General features: G+C 38.2%; 4 protein-coding genes across 5 annotated transcripts; all 4 read right to left on the bottom strand.

Annotated features, from left to right (window-relative positions):
* Positions 1 to 96: 96 nt before the first annotated feature.
* On the bottom strand, positions 97 to 2,463 carry LOC106428460 (NAC domain-containing protein 91). Of its 2 annotated transcripts, none has more exons than XM_013869214.3 (5): positions 2,143 to 2,463; positions 1,566 to 1,846; positions 1,243 to 1,500; positions 679 to 1,167; positions 97 to 608 (listed from the first exon to the last, which is right to left on the bottom strand). In XM_013869214.3, the coding sequence occupies exons 1-5, from the start codon at positions 2,306 to 2,308 to the stop codon at positions 435 to 437; spliced, it is 1,368 nt and encodes a 455-aa protein (XP_013724668.2). In that variant the 5' UTR covers positions 2,309 to 2,463; the 3' UTR covers positions 97 to 434. The 2 variants fall into 2 exon arrangements, with proteins under 2 accessions (XP_013724668.2, XP_013724667.2); XM_013869213.3 differs by having other exon boundaries at positions 679 to 1,170; positions 2,143 to 2,416.
* A 184-nt stretch (positions 2,464 to 2,647) lies between these two features.
* Positions 2,648 to 5,379, bottom strand: LOC106428436 (DNA-binding protein BIN4). The gene is made up of 12 exons (XM_048769748.1): positions 5,158 to 5,379; positions 4,858 to 5,068; positions 4,690 to 4,751; positions 4,149 to 4,368; positions 4,010 to 4,074; positions 3,877 to 3,930; positions 3,684 to 3,792; positions 3,465 to 3,511; positions 3,350 to 3,376; positions 3,165 to 3,240; positions 2,914 to 3,056; positions 2,648 to 2,842 (listed from the first exon to the last, which is right to left on the bottom strand). Exons 1-12 carry the CDS (start codon positions 5,206 to 5,208, stop codon positions 2,732 to 2,734), a joined length of 1,176 nt encoding a protein of 391 aa, XP_048625705.1. The 5' UTR covers positions 5,209 to 5,379; the 3' UTR covers positions 2,648 to 2,731.
* Positions 5,380 to 7,298: 1,919 nt separating this feature from the next.
* On the bottom strand, positions 7,299 to 10,109 carry LOC106428455 (protein RETICULATA-RELATED 1, chloroplastic). Its single transcript, XM_013869206.3, has 8 exons — positions 9,668 to 10,109; positions 9,428 to 9,592; positions 9,246 to 9,338; positions 9,039 to 9,154; positions 8,420 to 8,518; positions 8,031 to 8,336; positions 7,778 to 7,942; positions 7,299 to 7,703 (listed from the first exon to the last, which is right to left on the bottom strand). Exons 1-8 carry the CDS (start codon positions 10,019 to 10,021, stop codon positions 7,424 to 7,426), a joined length of 1,578 nt encoding a protein of 525 aa, XP_013724660.2. The 5' UTR covers positions 10,022 to 10,109; the 3' UTR covers positions 7,299 to 7,423.
* A 387-nt stretch (positions 10,110 to 10,496) lies between these two features.
* On the bottom strand, positions 10,497 to 18,482 carry LOC106428390. Its single transcript, XM_048769747.1, has 21 exons — positions 18,242 to 18,482; positions 18,083 to 18,167; positions 17,433 to 17,472; positions 17,087 to 17,335; positions 16,809 to 16,908; positions 16,617 to 16,691; positions 16,295 to 16,393; positions 15,824 to 15,940; positions 15,628 to 15,743; positions 15,461 to 15,560; positions 14,964 to 15,319; positions 14,536 to 14,863; positions 14,037 to 14,245; positions 13,715 to 13,933; positions 13,442 to 13,628; positions 13,099 to 13,331; positions 12,863 to 12,955; positions 12,675 to 12,776; positions 12,234 to 12,594; positions 11,604 to 11,741; positions 10,497 to 11,527 (listed from the first exon to the last, which is right to left on the bottom strand). The coding sequence occupies exons 1-21, from the start codon at positions 18,371 to 18,373 to the stop codon at positions 10,661 to 10,663; spliced, it is 4,206 nt and encodes a 1,401-aa protein (XP_048625704.1). The 5' UTR covers positions 18,374 to 18,482; the 3' UTR covers positions 10,497 to 10,660.
* Between the last annotated feature and the right edge of the window lie 1,363 nt (positions 18,483 to 19,845).

Genomic DNA, 19,845 nt, shown 5'->3' with positions numbered 1-19,845 from the left:
TTCACGTCATTATGAAAAGTTAGTGATAGAATAGGGACGCGAACAAACCATAAACTAAGTGATCATGTACACTACTTATACCATATCGATCAGATATATGATTGAACATGCACTATAAGATGTTAAAAAAAAAGATTCAACATGCGTCCAATGAGAGATCACAAACTACAAATTCTTACAACATGACTATTTGGTATTGATGGAGACATCTCGCGACGCATATGGCCAGGCGGGATAAAACTCTACGAGCTTTAAGATTCTCTCTTACATCTAAAACATACAAACAGAACTATAAGCAGTACAAGTTAGCTACTACCCTACTAAACCGGCCATGGTTATGTGTAAACCAGGGCCAATCTCCTGTTTCACACACACAGACAAGCGCTCTCAACCCCTTCCTTCTTTGATTGTTATTGACCAACAAGTATAAGCTTTCAACGGAATTGACCGGTTAGACTGCAAACCGACATGGCAAACACAACCGCTACAACGCCAGCTTTGAGTAGCCCTCTGTATGAACATCCCATAGCTGCAACCTTCTTGAGTATGAACTCACTACTGCTCTTTGATCTCATGAAACTTCCACATCCCTTCGTTGTCTCCTTGACCTGAACGCATTTTATCAAGGTTAGAAAATAGTAAGGCATATGAAAGGTTCTCATTTAAACCTCTTCTCACCTCTTTCTTGATACTGTCAGTGTCTGGCTTGGGACTGTTATGGTTAACCTGAAGAAGCAACCTTCTTGACGCATTGCCCTGCATTACAGACTGTTCAGCACAACCCTGGCCCTGTGCCCTTCGTGTCCTAATCTTGATTCCTGCTTCAGATACATCGTTATTGATCTTGTTACTCGTGTTGACAAGACTCTGCGGCTCATACAGAATCTGTTCTGGCATCGGTTGCGCTAGATGTTTCATCTCCGGTAACTCATAAGGAATCTGGAAAGTCGAATCCAAGAGGTCGAACATATATTGGTCGGGGTCGTTCGAACCGTATTGCGTCTGAATGTGGGGATCATTCTGGTTCCTGAACGGTTCGTTTGACCCATACTGAAAACCATTGAAAGCGGATCCGAGCTCAGATTGAACCTGAGAGTGCAAGGGAGAGAACATAGTGTGGTCCAGGGACTCGAACTCCAAATATGATCTCCAATCGATATGGTCAAGCTGCTGATCAAAACCAAAGTTAGTAACTTCACAAAGAATGTAATCCAAAGACTTTAATTTTTTGTTCATCCTTACCTCGTTGGTTGTAACCTCAGGGGCAGAGATATCACTCTGACACTCGCCGGAGACTACAAGAGAAGACTCCGCAACATCCGTAGAATGCTTTGGTTCCTCTTTTGTAGGGAAAGCCAGAGACACTTCAGACAGTTCAGCCTCAGACCTCACCTCGTCCACAACAGTTGGAGACGAGACAGCTGGCTCAACTCCACATTCTGGTGATGCTTCACTCACAACATCTTGCTTCTTAAACAACTTGCATATAACAAATGGGTTCTGCAATCCAAGAACCATTCTCAAAAAAGATCAAAACACAAAGTAAAGACAAATCTTGTTATAACCTGGCCAGGCTTGGTTCCATCAAGATCCTTCTCGGTGGCGCGATACTCATGCATAATCCAGCAGGTTCGTGTCCCCTTAGGAGCACGACCAGTGTAGAAGACGAGAGTCCTCTTAACACCTATGATCTTAGTGCTCCCTGACTTAACTTTCCGGTCTTTCCCAGTAGCCTTCCAGTATCCAGCAATAGTGGCACGATTCATCCTACTCCCACTCGGATACTTCCTATCCAACGGACAGAAGAAGAGCCACTCCGAGTCCGTTGTCCTCACCACAGAAAGATCTGCAACCACAACATCATCAATTCATCATTATCACCATCATCAACAACATAACTCTTCATTCGATTATCCATTTGCTTATACATACTACGAACATAGATTTCACTCAGAAAGCTCAACCACATATCATCATCATCATCATCAAAGTCCTAATTATATTATCTAATACATACTCAAATTGAACGATTCCACTACCTATTATTGTTCCAAATCATCTTTGCTTCTTCATACTACGATTATAGATGTGAATCAGAGAGCTCAAAGTAATTACAAATCGATCTGAGGAAGTGGATATTACCAGGCAGATCCCAGGGCTCGTACTTGCACATATCGACAGCACGGATGACTCTGACGTCGTCGTCGCGGCCGTTGATCTTTTGACGGAGATAGTAACGGACTAGCTCCTCGTCCGTGGGACTGAATCTGAATCCCACCGGTAGTGCGTCAAGCGATAAGACTTCCATATTCGAGGCTCGTTAATAGTAGTATCCAAAATCAGGATCAGAGATACGATTCAAAAGACAGATTCGAGAATTTTGAGAAACCCTAAGAATCGATGCGATTTTGGTAAAGTGTTGAAGAAGAAGAAGAAGAGGTGACACGCTTTATAAATCGAAGAGCACCACTTTCCTTACGCGTAAAGAGAAATTTATGAGATTGACGGTTTTACCCCTGGAGCAGATATGTAAATATTTGAGTCCCGCGGGGAAACAGGGGGTACTTCAGTAAATTTCTTATTGTTATGTAGGAGAGACTTTATAATACTACTGCTCTGTTCATCTTACTGCTTTCCGCATTTTAAGTGAACTACAGTAACGAACTTGCTTCTGCTTCTTTTCTGTTTATATGAAAAAACTACTTTGTTTCATATAAATCGAAATCATAACTCATTTCTTGGGTTTTGTTTTCTTAGGAGCAGAAGAACTTCTAGCTTTCTTTGCTGGTTGCTGCTGCTGCTGCTTCTCTTTAGATGGTCTTCCTCTCTTTTTCCCTACAACCTGCAATGTATTCCCACAAATCATCATTTACTAGTAACAGATACATATCTTCATAGTTTTGTCAAACGTACATTCTCGCTTTTTGCTTTCGCTTTGTCACTTCCTTTGGTTACCTCTGCTGTGTCTCCACTTTGATCATCTGGAGGCTTTGAAGCAGTCTTTGCGTTCTTGCTACCTTCATCATCAGATTCGAACGAAAACCCCTCCAGAGTGCCTATATGGATAGCCGGAGAAGTAGTAAAATCAGTTTACCAAACACAGTACTGCTACAAGCAGACAGAGATAGCAATTTCACTCTAAAACGTATAGAAAACGAGCTAACCTTCCACCATCGTTTCTGCTTCATAGACGTTAGATACTGGTGTTAGCTGTATGAAGTCATTCATAATAGCTTCTATCTGACAAGGAAACATATAATTCAACAAATCAGGCTACTACGCCAATCTATGTTTTGGCTTCTTCGAAGTTTGAAATCAAGATTTATGAGCAGGAAGCGAGATTACGAACCTTTGCCTCCGACTGACTTACATTAACCTGAAATTGCAACATCTCTAGTGTGAGTACTTGTATAATACAAGTTCCCTTAGAAGTTGGAATAGGTACAAGGATTGAAAAAACGTACTACGCAAAATGTTCTGGATGGGACAATTGTAGATTTATATATGGTTCCTGAAACATGAAATGATAAGTGTTAGCAAAGAGACTCCAGTCATGAACTGATTCTGTTACATGTTGCGTAATCACTTTTGTTAGGCTCTCAACAGGCATAGCTAACTAGCGATAGAGAACCAGAAGCATAAAGAGTGAAGCTAGCGATATTGGGGGAGGATGGAGGACATGCCTTTCAAGTCGAAGAACACGTCCTCGGTTGTGTCTGAAACAACCACGCGTCCAACAGCCCCCATGTCTCCGCTCAGATCTATTGAGTCCCCTTCACATTCGACAAGTACCTGTGGTATATATAGTTCACTGCTATTGTTAACAACTGTGCTTTATCAACAACTGTGAGTTGTCTATATAATAAATGGCATTACCTTTGTACGATTCACCTTCTCAGAAAGTACCAAAGGCAATCTTGAACTCGATCCCTGAAATTTGCAAATCTGGTCATAAGGGAAACCCAGAGAAAAAACAACAATACTGATCCTACTACCACAAGGTACTTACAGAAGAAGGCTTGGTGTTCTTATCCGTTGCCACTTCCTCGGCTACTATGGAATCTGTATCTTTATCTGCATAGCAGAGGAACCGTTACATTACTCCGAAAGAATATTAAAAATTCACAAAACTTTGGTAGAATTCATACCTTCACTCATTTCTTGTGCACTGTCTTCTTTCTTGGGTATCTGGCGGCCACTATTTGGCTTTTTCTTCGGAGATTTTTTCTTAACCGCAGGTTCTACCTCTTTATCTAGAATAACAAGATCCTCATCCTCTTCAGTTGAGATAATTACTTGCTGTCTTATCGGATCACTGGAGGGTGGTTCAGAATCAGATGAGACAAGCCATACAGAATCATCTCCTCCCTGATAAAGCACAAAAAGATGAGCAGTAACCTGTCAACTCCATACCAATTTAAGTATTAGCAATTATTGAACTTAAATTCCATACAGATTCACAAAAATAACAAATACTAGGGAGGGTGCCTAATAACCAACATCACTCATGCAGCTGGGAAGCTTCTCTAGATGAAGATTTATAACCAACTAATATATCACTATCCTGATACTACAATTAATATATCAAGCAGATGCATGCAAACAAAAAATCACACTAACTACCTAAGGCAAGTAGACGTAACAAAAGCACAAGTGAGTAGAACAGAGGTGGGTCCAAACGTTTCTTACTTGATCGTTCTTATGCTTGGTAGAGCCTTCTTCACCGTCAACTTTTTTTCCCTTGTGCTTCTCTGCAAATTGTTCCCCAGTCAAAAAAAAAACATACCTTTAAGAGCTCAAGAGTTGTCATGCTGTTTTTCTTATTAAGTATCAGAGCAAAAACACAGTATTTAATACCTTCAAGGCTGAGAGTGGCATCTGGTTTCTTCTTTCTAGAAAACACCTGGTGGACACTCACTTGCTCTGTCACCAACTTCGTTTTAGAGTCCAGAACCGTGGTGGCTTCAGTGTCATCAGACGAAATGGTTTCAGATTCCCTGTAAGGACTATCATCTGGAGCAGATTCAGACGATGAAGATAGTGATAACAATGAAGTGGTGGTTGGTGGCTACACACACCAAAAAAAAAAAGAAGCTTCCACATTTTAATTGTTTGTTCATTAAAAAGGTATACAGAGAGAATAAAAAAAAAGGACACCTGGAAAGATCGAAGCCAATCGGGAGATCCCTCTCTGGAGCAGCTGCTCATATTTTTCACTTCTTCAGAGCTTACAATCAACAACCCAAGCTTCTTCAGACTTCAGTGGCTCCTCGCAATTCAAAACCCTAAAAGAGACTCTAAAAGAGCATGGATTCGATGAAAGCGAAGCTCACCTCAAGAACAAGGCGAAATTGAGCGATTAGCGAATCAACGAACGTTGAAATTTGGAGACGAGAACCAGGAACGAAGCAAAAGCTTTCCGCCGCCGGCGAGATTGGAGCAAGTGAAAGACGCGGGAAGATTTGCCACAAACCGCTTCTTCCGGTTTTGGTTGCAAGGCAAGACTTGTAAAAAACCCCAATTAGATCTAAAGGGACATGGTCAGAAAGCCCAACATCGATATACTATCGTCTTGTAGGCCCTGTAAAGAGTCTTGACTGTTTGGTTGCAAGGGCAAAACTATCCTTCACGAGGATTCGGATATTATAAAAGTTCAAATAGGATTTGGTTCGAGTTTAGTTACATGTCCATGACCCGAACCCAAAATAGATTCGGTTTTAATTACTAACCGGATTATCTGTTATAAAAATAATAATTAGATTTTGATCCGCGCGGATGTTTGTTTTCATTTTTATATATATTCATATTTGTTGTAGATTTAATGTTAATCATATATTTGAATGTTTATACAACTATTTCGTATACAATAATTTTATAATTTACTTGTTATAATTAATCAATTTTTAAAACAATATGTATTTGTCACTTCTTATTAAATATTTATTTTATTATATTTGCATTTACTTATTAAGCAATTAATATATTCATGAGAAAATATATTTAAAAATTATTTTGTATTTAATTTATGCTAAATTTTGACCTGTCATTCAAAACTGAATTTTTTTTTACCAATATTTTGTATGCTTATTCATTTATATAATATATTATTGTATATACATCTAAGATATGTTAATTTTTAGACATGCATTATATAGTTTGCAAATTTTAAGCCGTTATGTCATAAATAGTATATATATATTTAACATAAATAGTTTATATTTACGAAAATAAAATTTATCAATTTAATATACTTTTATCATATTTAGTTCAGTATAATAATTGTATTATAATTTGATGATTATGATGATAAAGTAGATAAAAATATGATAGAATTTTAATTTTTCATTTTATAAACGAAAACTTAATATATATTAATGCATAATAATAGTTCATTGCTAATTAAAAAATTAGTAAAAAATATGTACATAAATTTTTGAAAATTAGGATATCGTTAAAATATTTTTTAACAGATTTATTAGAATTTTTAAACCATAATATACAAATATATATATTTATTTATATTTAAAATGAAAAGATATCATGATTAAAATAGTTACAATTTTTTTTATATTATTAGCTTTAATGAAATACATGTTAATTTTTGTACGTGTATTATATAGTTGCTAATATTGACTCGTCTTACCAACTTATTATATATTTATTTTTAACATAAATATTTTATGCTTTTGAAAATAAAATTTATAAATTTAATACAATTTATTATATTTAGCTCAGTATAATAATTATCTTTTAATATTATTGATTATGATTATACAATAGATAAAAATATGATATAATTTTTTTTATTTTTCATTTTAGAAATGATAACTGAATATATTAATATATAATAATATTTCAAAAACTAATTTCAAAATTAGTGAAAATATTTAAATATTTTTTTTGAAAATGAAGATCTTATGAAAATCTTTTAAAACAGATTTGTTTGAATTTTTTAAATAAATTTATTTATATTTTAAATAACAAGATATCAAAAGATATTATGATTAAAGTAGTTCAAAGATTCTATATATTATTAATTTTAGTAAATTACATTTAATGAAATTTTTAAATAATGGTCCAAATTAAAAAAAAAATTACACATGAAAGAAGTAATAACTTCTATTTTAATATATAAGATTTATATTTGATTAAACTCAATATATTTACGGATCTCTGAGCTCAAAAGTAAACAGGGAGATCGTGGCTGAAACTCAAGAGCCTCTGTACACAATCTGTCTTTGGAAGAATCTTTGTTACTTCTGTATCAATTTTCCTAAATGCATTTCAAAGACTTGTCAGAGGAAAAAAAGCTGTAATATTATTTTCTAAAAGTGTGCCTCAAAAATGAACAACACAAACTTCACTGTTGCTCTTTCCAGAGGCTCCAAAAATACTGACATTAATAAAGGTTCCGTTGGTTGTTTCAAGAGGCAGCAACCTTCTTCCTTACAATCCTCTTTCGCCTAGCCTTTGGAGGTTGAGGAGAATCTGAAGATTCTGAGTCCTGTTGTTTCATACCAAGTAGCCTTGAGATTATTGCATTCTTTGAGATGAACCATCTTGAATCTGGCTTTGCTACTCCTTCCTCTGAAGAGGGTCGGTTGTATGCTTTCGCCAGCAGATCATCTGACTGAGCCAGCGGGTCTGCCTCCACACCTAGCCATATTTGTCTTGATCTTTCCCCTAACTGAACATTCATAATCCTGCGCCACATCCATCCATGTTCATTATACAAAAGGCTTCATAAGTCTTTAAGATGAGAAAGGAAGAGTAATACCTCACTGCAGTACCAAAGAAGAGTGCAACTCCTATGACATCAAAGTGGCTGCTCATTGTTCTCTCAAACCCACACAACAGCTGATACCTCAAGTTAGCGTATAATCCAAGAAACGCGCCGTAACCAAGAGCGTTTGTAGTGACTGATGGAACTGTCACAGATACTCTGTAAGAAGAACAAAAGTTATACACCAACAAAAAGAGAGATGATGCCTAAGTGAAACAAGAGATTTATTTAAGTGATGATGACAAACCTATTCTTCTTCTTTCCGGCAAGAAAGTTAGACAAAGAACCCTGGAAGGCACCTGTGGCGACTCCAAGGATAGACAATTCTGCAGCCTTGTAGAAAAGAGAGTGGACTCTCTTTTGCAAGTCGAACTCTCTAAGGGGATAGCTCGTTTCAAATATGTTGTTTGGTAGCTTTTGCAGTGTGTTTTGGAGATCAAACCGGAATGTGTTTCCATATGAGCGGCTTGGAGCTAACAACCAAACGGCAGCTGCGTTGCATGCTGATACTGTAAGAACGTTTATAAGTGCAAGATCCCATTCCTCTTTTATTCTGCAAATTAAAGAGAACTAAAATTTTAGGACAGTGAATCATAAGCTACAAATGTGTAGACAGTTTAGGCTCATGAAGGATACCTATTCTTACGAGTCTTCACCTCCCACCAAACCGAGCATCCAACCGTGGCAGCTTGCTCCAAAAGAAGTCTATATAGAAATGAAGGATCCGCTAACATCCTACACAAAGACAGTCACATACTCAACACTGCATCTAGTAGTGCTGGGATTTTGAACCGAACCGAACCAAAATTTGTGAATGTGGTTCAATTCGGTAGGTTTTCTAAAAAATTGGTTTTCGGTTCGGCAATCAGTTACTTCGGTTTTCTTCTTTTTATAGAAAAACAATTATATCTAAACCATACAAAATACGTAACCAAACTAACCAAATTTTGAACCGAACTAACCGAGTTTTCCGAAATTTTTACAAAATTAACCTAGCATCTAATTAATTTTGCTTTGATTAGGTGAGTTTTTCGACGATCAGTTGCTTCGGTTTTCTTCTTTTTATATAGGAGAAAAAAGTACCTAAACCATACCAAAAACCCGAACCAAACTAACCAAATTTCGAATCGAAATAAACCGAGCTTATCCAAAATTTTAACAAAATTAACGGATATTAACCTAGCATCTAGTATGACAAAGAAGAAAACTCATGCATATGACATATGAGTCTGAGAAGATAAACACAAAAAGTTACCTGCCAACAAAGGCCCTGGACAATCCCTGAGGAAGAGCACGTGAGATCAATCTAGTTGTTGTGGGACGAGCGTTAATGGCAAGGAACTTAACCATCTGTGCTGAGCTAACCAAACCCTGGCACACAAAGTTCCCATAAAGATGTTAGCATCCCCCCCCCCCCCCCCACCAGAACCATGAAACGAAAAGCTTTCAAATGATAACTAACCATTTCGTATGCTTGACGGAGGCCAGCTGGCAAATCCAACATTGTCTTTTGCCACTCGTTCAACACAGCATCAACAAACTTCCTATCAAATATCTGTATTAAAAAAAAAACATTAATGTCATTACCGTGTGATAATAATAACATGACAATGCAAAAACAAAAGAGTAAAGATGTCTTATTACCTCTGCGAGGAACATCCTCCGTCTAAAAAGTCCACCTTCATCTCCATCATCGTCATCATCAAACTCGTCAAAGTAATCATCATCGTCACCATCATCATCCCCTCCATCTCCACCACCGAAATTGATTTTCTTCCCAATGTCTCCACCTCCTCCTCCCGTTGCAATCTGCAAATTGATGAACCAATGAGACCAGAGAGAGAGAGACAATAGATAAAAGGCGAAGCCTTTAGAGAGAGAGACCTCAGGGCTTGACTCGACTTTCTTCTGGGTCATATCAAGCTTCCCCTTTTCTAACGTTACAGCTCCTACGGACCCGAACTTGCCACCTTTCATCACTGGACACATCTGAGCACTTGGAGAAGAAGAAGCTGAGATTGAGATAGAGGAAGACGATGGGGATGAGTCACCGCTAAAGGGAAGCTGGAAGCAGCGTTCGAGACCTGAGACTGAATCTCCGACGGATTCGATGAGAGAAGAGGATGAAGCTCTGACGAAGCTGACGCGGCGGAGCTTACAGGGAAGAGCCGCGGTTGAGCGAGGGATTGGTAAACAGGGTTTTGGAGCGGCGGCGCTCTGAAACACCATATGCGACATAGCTCCTCCCCCCACTCTGAGCCTTTTGCTTCTCTCTTACGGCTGAGAGAGAGGAGGTTGAGAAGAATGGGGAAGAGAGACTTATCGCCAATCGGACAACTACAAGACAATTCAACTAAATCTATACTTCTGGACGATTCAGAGGGTTCAGTTTTATCGTAATGGGCCAAATATGGGCTGCAAAAAGTATTTTGATTTCCCATTCGAACTTGGTTATTGGGTTACGCTTCACTATACGTAACTCGAGAGATTTTTTTTATATAAAAAATAATAATACAAACAATTAATGAAGTGAAAACAAATCAGAAAACAAAAAATGACACACTACAAAAATATAACTAACAATACAAAAAAATGACATTACAAAAAATGACACTAACCATTTAATGTTATGTGATGTAATGCAATGAAAACAAACCATTAATGCAATGAAAACAAATCAGAAAACAAAAAATGACACAATAAAAAATGGAACTGATGCCAAAAATAAAATAAAAAATGGTACTAAAATTAAACAATAGCATCGTCCTCTTCCTCTAGTCAATGTGACCACAAAGCTTGATCAATGAATAATATATCTAAAAGATATGAACACTCTCGTGTTGTTTTATTTTCGGGATTATTCTGTGCAAACTTGGCTTAGTCATTCAAGAAATCGAAGTCAATGGGTTGGCTTCTTATTGGAGGATAGGTTACTTGTTTCCTCTCGGTTGCTGCATTCTCTGTTGGCTTCACTGTTGTTGTTGTAGTAGTTTCAGGTGGCGGTGGCGGCGGCATTGTTTGGTTATTATCCTCTGTTGCTACAGCTGTTTCTGTTTTCGGAGCTGAAGACGGATCGCTTTTGTCTTCCACAGACGTTACCTCCTTTTCTGGCGCAGGAGGCTCAGACACTGTCTCTGTCACTGGTCCGTCTACATGTGCTGCTGACTCTGCAACAGCTGCAGTTTTCAGTGCTGCTGACTCCGCAACAGCTGCAGTTTCTGGAGCTGCTGACTCAGCAACAGCCGCAGTTTCAGGTGCTGCTGACTCAGCAGCAGCCGCAGTTTCTGGAGCAGCTGACTCAGCAGCAGCTGCAGTTTCAGGTGCTGCTGGCTCAGAATCAGCTGCAGTTTCCGGGGCAGCTGACTCAGAATCAGTTGCAGTTTCAGGCGCTGACTCGGCCTGTGGTGTCTCTTCAGAAGATGGAGGAGGAGCTTCAATAGCCAACGGTTTAGCTGGTTCTTCAATAGCCAATGGCTTAGTTGGTTCTGGCTGTGGAGTCTTCATTGTGGGGAGATGTTTCTTGGGCGCAGAAATGGAAGCAAAGATCGAAGACATTCCAGGAGGTAGAATCTCTATCGGAGGCTTTTTAGATGCATCAGACAGACTCGTAAGCTTTGGATCCTCAAGAGATGCCAAAAATGCACTTGCCGCATCGGTTTTAGTAGATGAAACTTGCTCAACTTCCTTCTGCAGCGTTTTGTTCCAAGCCTGGACCAAGTTCTTTAGACTTGGACGACCATGTGCCTGTGTGATAGATAGTCAGAAACAATAAAAGGTTCAAAAAAAGCAAACTCTAAGATTGGTGAAACTGTAATCTTACATGAGCATGAAGTACAGCTTCTGCGAGCATCCCTGTGTCTTGCCATGCCTTCTCCATAAGCGCATTATCTCCCAGAACCGCAGCCGAAAATGCTGATTCTCTCCCGAGGCCTATTGAGATCAGATTGTTTATCAGACCCTGCAACAAAGTTAAATTAGCCTTTCAATTAGAAACCTGAAAGATACAAATTATAATATTCCAAAATTTTAAACTTCGGAAACCACCTATAGGCCTGCGGGTTCGGTTAGTTCGGTTCAACATAAATCTTACTGTGTTTGTCCAAAATAAAGTTAGTTCCGTTAGGTATTTGGTTAGTTCAGTTTTTGAAAGTCTTAATGAAGTTTATGATTTCTGTTTATTTTTGCTAAAAGTTCAGTTAAATTCGGCTAATTTGAGTTAAATTTGGTTATTTGGTTAGTTCGGGTTTTTGTATGGTTTAGGTATAAATTTTTTTTAATAAGAAAACCGGAATAACCGATTGCCGAAATCGAAAAACCGATTATTTTTAGAAAACGTACCAAATCGAACCAAAATTTTGGTTCGGTTCGATTCAAAATTCCATGCCTAACCTATTATGTCTACAGTAATAACCAAATTATAAGCGGAAAGAAAGAGAAGTGGCGGACATACACTTAAGCGTGTCAATTCTCCATGGTTAGCTAGGCGTAACGAAAGGCCTCGCAACTCATGACCCTGCAAAGCGCCTTTGACGGAACCTGCAGTAGCCAGTCTTTTGAGAGCTTCACGAGCAACGTCGGTGTTCCCAGTGGCATCTGCAGCATCTATAAGGTCAAGAAACTCCTTTGCAAATTTCACTATTCCCTCCACCGCTTCAACAACGTCTTCTTTCTTCTCAGCTGTCAAAGAGAGAATGTCACTCAAATCAAGGCCTAGACCGTCCTGTCCAATGTCCCTGCTATTGCTCATTGTGAGAAGACAATGAAGAGCCCTCTTCAGATCATTGCTCTGCATTGCGAGATCAAACTCCAGCCTGAGAACACATAAAAGACTGAGAATAGTAGGAACAGCTTGAAGGAACTTGCTGCACCAAACATAATATGGTTTTTTTACCTCTTAGATATTCCAGGCAGATGAAGAGCTTCTGTTGCATATCCCATCCCTAGCATAAACTGTGCCAGATCATCATGATGTTCTCTCCCAAGTCTACTTGCCCTGCACAATAAACAAAAAAAATGAGGTATATTCTAGCTAGTTTACTACTCACGTAAACACGATATACTGAGAAATGTTATCAATACCATTTAACTGCACTAATAGCATCCCCATACGCAGCAAGACAGCGACAACGGATACCAGGATGGTTCAGTGATATGGCATGTGCACACATGTACCTACCAAAAAAGTGGAAGTTGTCACAGTAGTTCAATCTTTATATGATCATTCAAGATCTTTATATGACCATTCAAGTGACTGATGGCAAGATATTGCAAGAGTCAGTATTGCTTTGAGGTAAGAACATGGAGACTCTTGATACCTGTCAATGAGCCAAAGAACACCATCCCGAACGCCAGCAACAACAAGGGGTCCTACTGGTCGTTTTTGCTCCACTGGGAAACGAGTAACAGCAACTGAGACTCCCCCACCACCTACAGCTACCTCACTGGTCCTTCTTTCGTCCATGTCATCGCCATCACCTCTGGATTGTCTCGGCAATGATAAAAATGGTGGAACAGATGGAGCATTTTGGAAAGAAGCTAGACGCACCACCTACAATAAAAAGAGGATACGCATGAGTGCAAAAGACACAAGCTTAGACCTGAAAAATTGAGCTTCAAAATCAATTATATTTATCTCATATAAAAGCAAGAAATGTCCACCTGCAGCAAGGGGGCCCTCAAAGATATCTTTTCTTGCTTGGAACTCTGGGAACCTTCTACTGTGATTAAGGCTAACTCTCCATGCTCCGCAACTGCTCTAGCCTGTGCCTCCTTAAGTTTCATTTCTTCCTTCATCTTCCTAGTCTCTATATCAATTTCAGTAACTCCCGCGTCCACAAAAACACATCTGGAAAATCCAGGCATGGAAGAAAGTATTAGCATTCAAGCCTCAGAGTAACTGATTCAAAACAGAAAGAAGCCCTCTAATCTTACTCAATCGTGGTTTGTGTAGCCACAAACAGCTGCCTGCGGTGCCAAACAGCTCCAGTAGCATGTGAGATGGCAACATTACCAAGATATCTATACTGAGGGCGCAAGGACGATATGACCATGTATTGTTGATAAGCAAAGGCACAATACTCAACTGTTTTGTCCCATGCCGTCCACTCTGGCTGAGGTAGCATCCCACCTACTGGCTCAAAATTTTCCCAACTACACAGTGAAACTTCTATGAGGACTTATATGCAACTGAGATACTTTAACATTAATGCCGCAGAATTAAAGTAGAGGTAACCAAAATGGAGCCACTAATCACCTGTAGAGCTGGTAGTTTAGCGGTGCGGACTCAGTAGATCTCTGTGAAGAACCATCATCATAGCTAGAAAACGAAGAAACATTACTGTTTCCAAATCCTGAGAGTGGCATCGACTGAATGGTTGAAATAGCAGTTGCAGAAACAGGACTAATCCTTCGGGATGTGCGATAGCCTATTCCAAGCAGAGCGCCGCCATGCAGACCAATGACCTGCAAGGAAAAATTTGGAAGCATAAGACTATACATTTTTCTTCCGTAGTATTTTTTGCATATTTTCAATGCAAACTTCACACAAATTTTTAGGAGCAGATTAGATTAATTATTCAGTAGAACCACTTCAACAGATCTGCACGAGAATACATTAAGAGGATCTGAGCCAAGTAAAAAAACAACGAATTGAATATGAAAGATGGCTATTTTTAGGAAACTAATCCCCAGCTGAGACTAGAACACATCAAAAGTGGTTAAGGAATGCAATAACTCCAGTAAAAGACACATACCGGTTCAGAGCGACCTCCTACAGATCTCATGAGGATGTTTGAGGTTCCATCATCTAAGAGAATACGAACTTGGACACTAGCTGATGAAGCTGCATTAGCAGCGGCAGCAGCTTGGGCTGCGGCTGCAGCCGCTTCTTTCGCCTTTCTTGATGAACCACCCTTTGGGATCATAGGCATTCTTTGAGGTAATACAGATTCTAGTATTGCAAATCTGTCTCGACACGTATCCCAAGCCAAAAGTCTTGCACTTCCAAAATCAACAATGGACCAGTCACTAACTTTGTAGATAGAGAAGTACAAAATATCAGGCCATACAACTGCCACATACCTACAACCAGATAATAAAGTTAGTTACTGTTCTAGATGTTAATGCCTAGCTACTGTTTCAGTATAGAACTTGAAGATTGAGAAAAGAACCGGAAACTTACTTTCCTGAACTGCTTACAGAAAGAACTGAGTATGAATCATGTGGAACAGATGCCACACTCTTCTTTTTGGTCTGCTTTACAGTCAGATGTTCACCTGCATCTAGCTTAGACACTCCTGATTCGGACAAGGCATTATTTCCAAGGGATGGGTTAGCTGTGTTCAATATTTGAAAGTTTAAGAGCTTTAATTCTCTTCCAAGGATATATACAGCTGAATTCTCCCGACTTCCAGAGAGTGCTGGCAGAAAAGCGGCAGACGGGATGGCACGGGGATCAAATTCACTAACTATGATACCAACATTGGTACCAGTTGCGACGAGATGTGGCTGTAGAGGATGTGCAACCATACAAAAGACCTGAAAAAAATGATATTAATTAGTAACTAATGTGGGGTACTACCAATGTATATAGAAACGACGCTATTATATATAATAAGGCAATAGTGCTGTGTTTGCTTCGTCAGACTCAAAATAAGCAAGTAGTCAAGAGCTAGTTACCCTAAGTTTTTTGTGGGTTGCAAGTACTTGAGGCGGAACCAAGGAGGAAAGTTCACATAATGGCCTTGTCAGGGCGGAATAAGTTGGATGCTCAATAGACCTATGAAAAATTAAGCAATTAGACATTCCTCTAATATACATAAAGATGTTCACCATAAAAAGGATACCATATGTGTGAATCTTTAACGCAAGTCAAAATATCAAGGTTTGGTGCTCGAGGATGGCACCAGGATGCAACACTGTGGCAAGCTAGCTTCGGGACAGGTTTAATTCTCCGCAGCTCCTGTAGAGAAACAGTAGACATGTGTGTCGAAAAAGAGATCCATAAAATATGCAAAGCCCATATATGAGATACAACAGTACCTTAAATGTCATTGTGTCCCATATGGCCAATGTCTTGTCAGCACCAATTGTAATCAACTGTGGAGCACTGCCACTTACTCGTGACAGCTCAACAGCCACCACCCCTCCATCATGTGCCTGATACAATCAGAACAAAAACATCAAAAGAGAGTGAGCAAAAGCTTTTACAAACCATATCTAGAAGGACAAAACAATATAACAGAAGTGGAATTTATAGACTTGATTAAGCAAACAATAGCATGTCACTTAAACAAAATAAAAAAACAAGAGCATGTCATACTCCGCTAATAACTACTTAGCCTATTAATCACAAAAGGATGAAAGAACAAAAACTAGTTACAAATTATCCAACACACAGAAACACATATCAAATCAGAAGGTTCAGTGAAACTAGGAATAATGGTGATATGTCCTCAGCTGTAACCAAATCTGGCGAATCTTTGCATGAAAGGTTAGGATTGATATGAATACCTTTAAGCTAAGCTTGGGTACAAGGTCTCTTGAATCAGTGCCCTGATCGGCATTCCACAGTATAAGTAAACCATCACTGCCACCTGAAACAAGGAGTGCCTGCAATTGCAAGTAGATAGAGAATGGCTGGTATCATATACTGGCTACTGCAGATAAATAACAGAGAGAAAATGCTTCATAAGCATTCATTAAAAATCTTTAAATTATAATAAAAGGAAAAGAAGGCAGTTGTTAGTAGAACTAATAACATAACCTAATAATGATATAAAATGACTGTGGAGCACTAAGATACCAATTTCTAAAAGAGAGAATTTGCAGTTACCTCGCCAGATGATGCCATGAAATTCATCAAGCAATAGATTGATCCTTTATGGCCAGCTGTATACCTACGGGCAAGCTGCAAGGAAGTGAAAATTCAGGGAAATTAACACAGGCCAGTATCAATAGCTCTCAACCTAAACCCAGCAGAAAAAAAAAAACAAAATAAAAACATTCAGTTTTTGAATAAACGAACCTTCCATGTTATCATTGATAAAACTCTAATGACACCATCGGTTGAACCAAATGCAACTAAAGGGCCATCACCAGCCGATGATCTGGTAAGAAACTCCATGCTGCAATGAAAGGAGAAAGTCTAACAACTTTATGGAGCAGAAGAATTTGAAAAAATTAGAAGCACACTACATTTAAAGCACATATATTAACTTGCTATTCGTAATCTAAATCTTTCCTGGGGTCTCAGGTTTTAAGCAAACACATGCTCTGAAACTAGAGAAAAGGCAGTGAACTCACCAGACAAGAGACCTGTTGTCAAGCTCTGACTTAGGCACATCTCGGCCACGCATTGTCACCAAGTCCAAGAAAATGGCTTTGTTCTCACAACAGATGACCAGAAAATGACGGCCTTTAGTCGATGGAGCCGGAGAAGTGAACCCGGATGTGAGATGATCAACAGCTGAGGGAGATTCAGCAGCTGCAGAGCGGTTTCGCCACAGTTGCCAATAACGCACATCGTCGTCATAAAACTTCACCTGCTTGACACTTGTAAGTGGAAAAGAATATGCGCAGATTATTCAATTTTTTTTTTCCTCATATTGAAAATGCCGAAAGAATAGCAACGGTGACGATCTACTATTACCTTCCTCCTCGAATAGCTTCAGTAGGCTTGCCTTTATAGTCTGAGTAAAACATTGAATGTAAGTCATGAAGCAAATACTCATTATACCATAATAGAATGTAGAATTGAAAACCAAAACTTCAGCTGACAAAAGCATCTCTAACCCTACTCTACTTTACTCTATTTCACAAATGGATTAAATAGTAAGATTATTCCAGATAGTAATGAATTTATAATTGTTAATATTACTCCAACTTTTCACTTTAGGATCGGAGTAAAACTCAACTTTATTATGAACAAATCAACAAAACAGAGTAATATATTAGAGATGCTCTAATGAAATTGTGATGTCCTGTCCTGTGGACTCCATCCGTCCCGTGAACCCCAAGCTGGCTCTGTAAATCACCGACCCTAATCCCTCGCCTTTGAGTCCACTGACTCCCATGTAGTTTATTGGTGCGCTTGATGTTCCTCGAACCCAAGATCTCACCTTCTAACAATCTTTCCACGAGACAATTTGTCACCAATTGATCTGGGAGTGAGTGAGTGCTCACGGGTGGGTGAGGTGAAGGTTAGGGTCGGTGCTCCCCAGAGCCAGCCTGAGGTTCTGGTCCACAGAACGGGACAGGTTGTTACAGAAATTGAGATGGAACAGGTTGGTCATGGCTCACCGGAGTCTCCCTCGGCTAGCTTCTCTAACTTGGCGCCAACTAAACGGCGCTCGTCGACTCCACCGGCTTTCAATTCATAAATCACCTATTATAAGAAAATGGCTAATTACGTTGAAGATACTCCGATTCGGATGAGAATCTCGATTAAAAACTAGAAACCTGACGGTGCTCCCAGTTCCAGACGGAGACGTGATCCGTATCATCGGCCGTAACGAGCCATGGGTGCGTGGGATGCACCTGTATCTTCACGATCTTATTGTTGGTCTGCCGAAACGCTCTCGCGCGCAGCATTTTTGATCAACGAAACAAACTCAAAAAAAAAAAACCTGAGCACGATTGCTGTATCAGCAAAGAGTGACGAGAATCCCTCTCAACAGGAAAGTTCAGGCTACACATTCAAAATTCAGATCCGAATCAATAGGATCCACCAACCACTGAACAAAACTCCGGTAGTGTCTTCGAACTGAGAAGCCCAGTCTGTTAAGGCCCACTAAAGTTTTAGCCCATGATTTATTTATCTATTTTTCATCTTCTTTAGAAAATATAAAACAATTATTTATGATATTAACTATGGCAATTCTCCTAAATAGACTATTTTCAAGTTTTATTCACAAAAATATATCACAAGGAGGAAAATGACCAAAATGTTTCATTTAATATGTAAAATGACCCTAATACTCTAGATATATATTAAAAAACTTAAAAAAAAAATTAAAAATAATAATTAAAATAATAATTTTTTTATAGTTTTAGATTATATGTTTTCAAATTAGAACATTTTTATAAATTATTTCCTTTTTGAATTTATTTTTTCGAATTTTTTTTATTTTTTTTTCATTTTTTTTTTGTAATTCGAAAATACTTTTTGAAACTATTTTAAATTTTTTATTTTCAAATTTTTATTTTTATTTTTTATTTTATAAAATTTTAAACTCAATCTCCTTAACTCTAAACCCTAAGGTTTGGATTAGTTAACTCTAGGGGTATAAATGTATATTTATCGTAGGGTATTTCCCTATTAACTATAATTATTTTCTTTTTTCGTATTTAAATTATTTTTATGTATATGTTGATGAAATCTTATGAATACCAAAAAAAACCTATTTTTACTATAGTTTATATGTTTTGGTAAAATATTATTAATGTATATGGTGAATTTAACTGATAAGCATATCCAACTTTCTATATTTTTCAATATAATAATTCTATTACAAATATTACAATATAAATTTTTACAAAGTTTAATTTTAAAAAACAAAGAAATGAGTTGAAGATGATCTAATGATATCTGAATTCAAGTCTTATTACTAATACCCTAAAAATCTTGCTTTATGTCAATGTTAACTGAACATGTGTTAACATATATACTGTATGTCGAAAGTGGAAGTAAATTTTTTTTGTATTGATGATAATTATACAACACAGACCAATCGAATCCACCAATACCAGAACCAGTTAATTTATGATAATATTCTTCGAGCAATTGGGGAGATCACTGGACCAATCATAATCCAGTCTTGGAATTCAAGTCTTCCTTGTAAGAACTATTCGGTAAAGTTCTACTTATAACAATTCTTTATTTTTTTACCAAAAGAAACAAAACCATCGTTTCAATTTTGTGTGTGTGTTTGTGTTTCAACAATGTGAGGAATGTAAGTTAAGAACTCACCAGAAGTTTATGGTTATGTATAACTGTATAAGATCAAAACATGAATGAATAATGACTATACATGGGTATATAAAATAAATATTTTACTGTTGTT

The sequence above is a fragment of the Brassica napus genome, chromosome C9, assembly GCF_020379485.1.
Source record: "Brassica napus cultivar Da-Ae chromosome C9, Da-Ae, whole genome shotgun sequence".
NCBI lineage: Eukaryota > Viridiplantae > Streptophyta > Magnoliopsida > Brassicales > Brassicaceae > Brassica > Brassica napus.
The sequence above is the reverse complement of the archived record's forward strand: the minus strand, read 5'-3'. Positions and strand labels throughout refer to the sequence as shown.

Coding starts and splice junctions, on each gene's coding strand:
- LOC106428455 (XM_013869206.3), bottom strand. CDS start 10,021: ATGTCGCATATGGTGTTTCAGAGCGCCGCCGCTCCAAAACCCTGTTTA. Junction 9,593..9,667: donor AAGTCGAGTCAAGCCCTGAG/GTCTCTCTCTCT, acceptor ATCAATTTGCAG/ATTGCAACGGGAGGAGGAGG. Junction 7,704..7,777: donor TTCTTTGGTACTGCAGTGAG/GTATTACTCTTC, acceptor GATGTGGCGCAG/GATTATGAATGTTCAGTTAG.
- LOC106428390 (XM_048769747.1), bottom strand. CDS start 18,373: ATGCTGCGCGCGAGAGCGTTTCGGCAGACCAACAATAAGATCGTGAAG. Junction 18,168..18,241: donor GGAACTGGGAGCACCGTCAG/GTTTCTAGTTTT, acceptor TTCTTATAATAG/GTGATTTATGAATTGAAAGC. Junction 17,473..18,082: donor GCTAGCCGAGGGAGACTCCG/GTGAGCCATGAC, acceptor TGTTTTACTCAG/ACTATAAAGGCAAGCCTACT.
- LOC106428436 (XM_048769748.1), bottom strand. CDS start 5,208: ATGAGCAGCTGCTCCAGAGAGGGATCTCCCGATTGGCTTCGATCTTTC. Junction 3,931..4,009: donor AGAACACCAAGCCTTCTTCT/GTAAGTACCTTG, acceptor TGCAAATTTCAG/GGATCGAGTTCAAGATTGCC. Junction 3,241..3,349: donor TAAGTCAGTCGGAGGCAAAG/GTTCGTAATCTC, acceptor TTTCCTTGTCAG/ATAGAAGCTATTATGAATGA.
- LOC106428460 (XM_013869213.3), bottom strand. CDS start 2,308: ATGGAAGTCTTATCGCTTGACGCACTACCGGTGGGATTCAGATTCAGT. Junction 1,501..1,565: donor ATGGAACCAAGCCTGGCCAG/GTTATAACAAGA, acceptor CTTGGATTGCAG/AACCCATTTGTTATATGCAA. Junction 1,171..1,242: donor CTGAGGTTACAACCAACGAG/GTAAGGATGAAC, acceptor GGTTTTGATCAG/CAGCTTGACCATATCGATTG.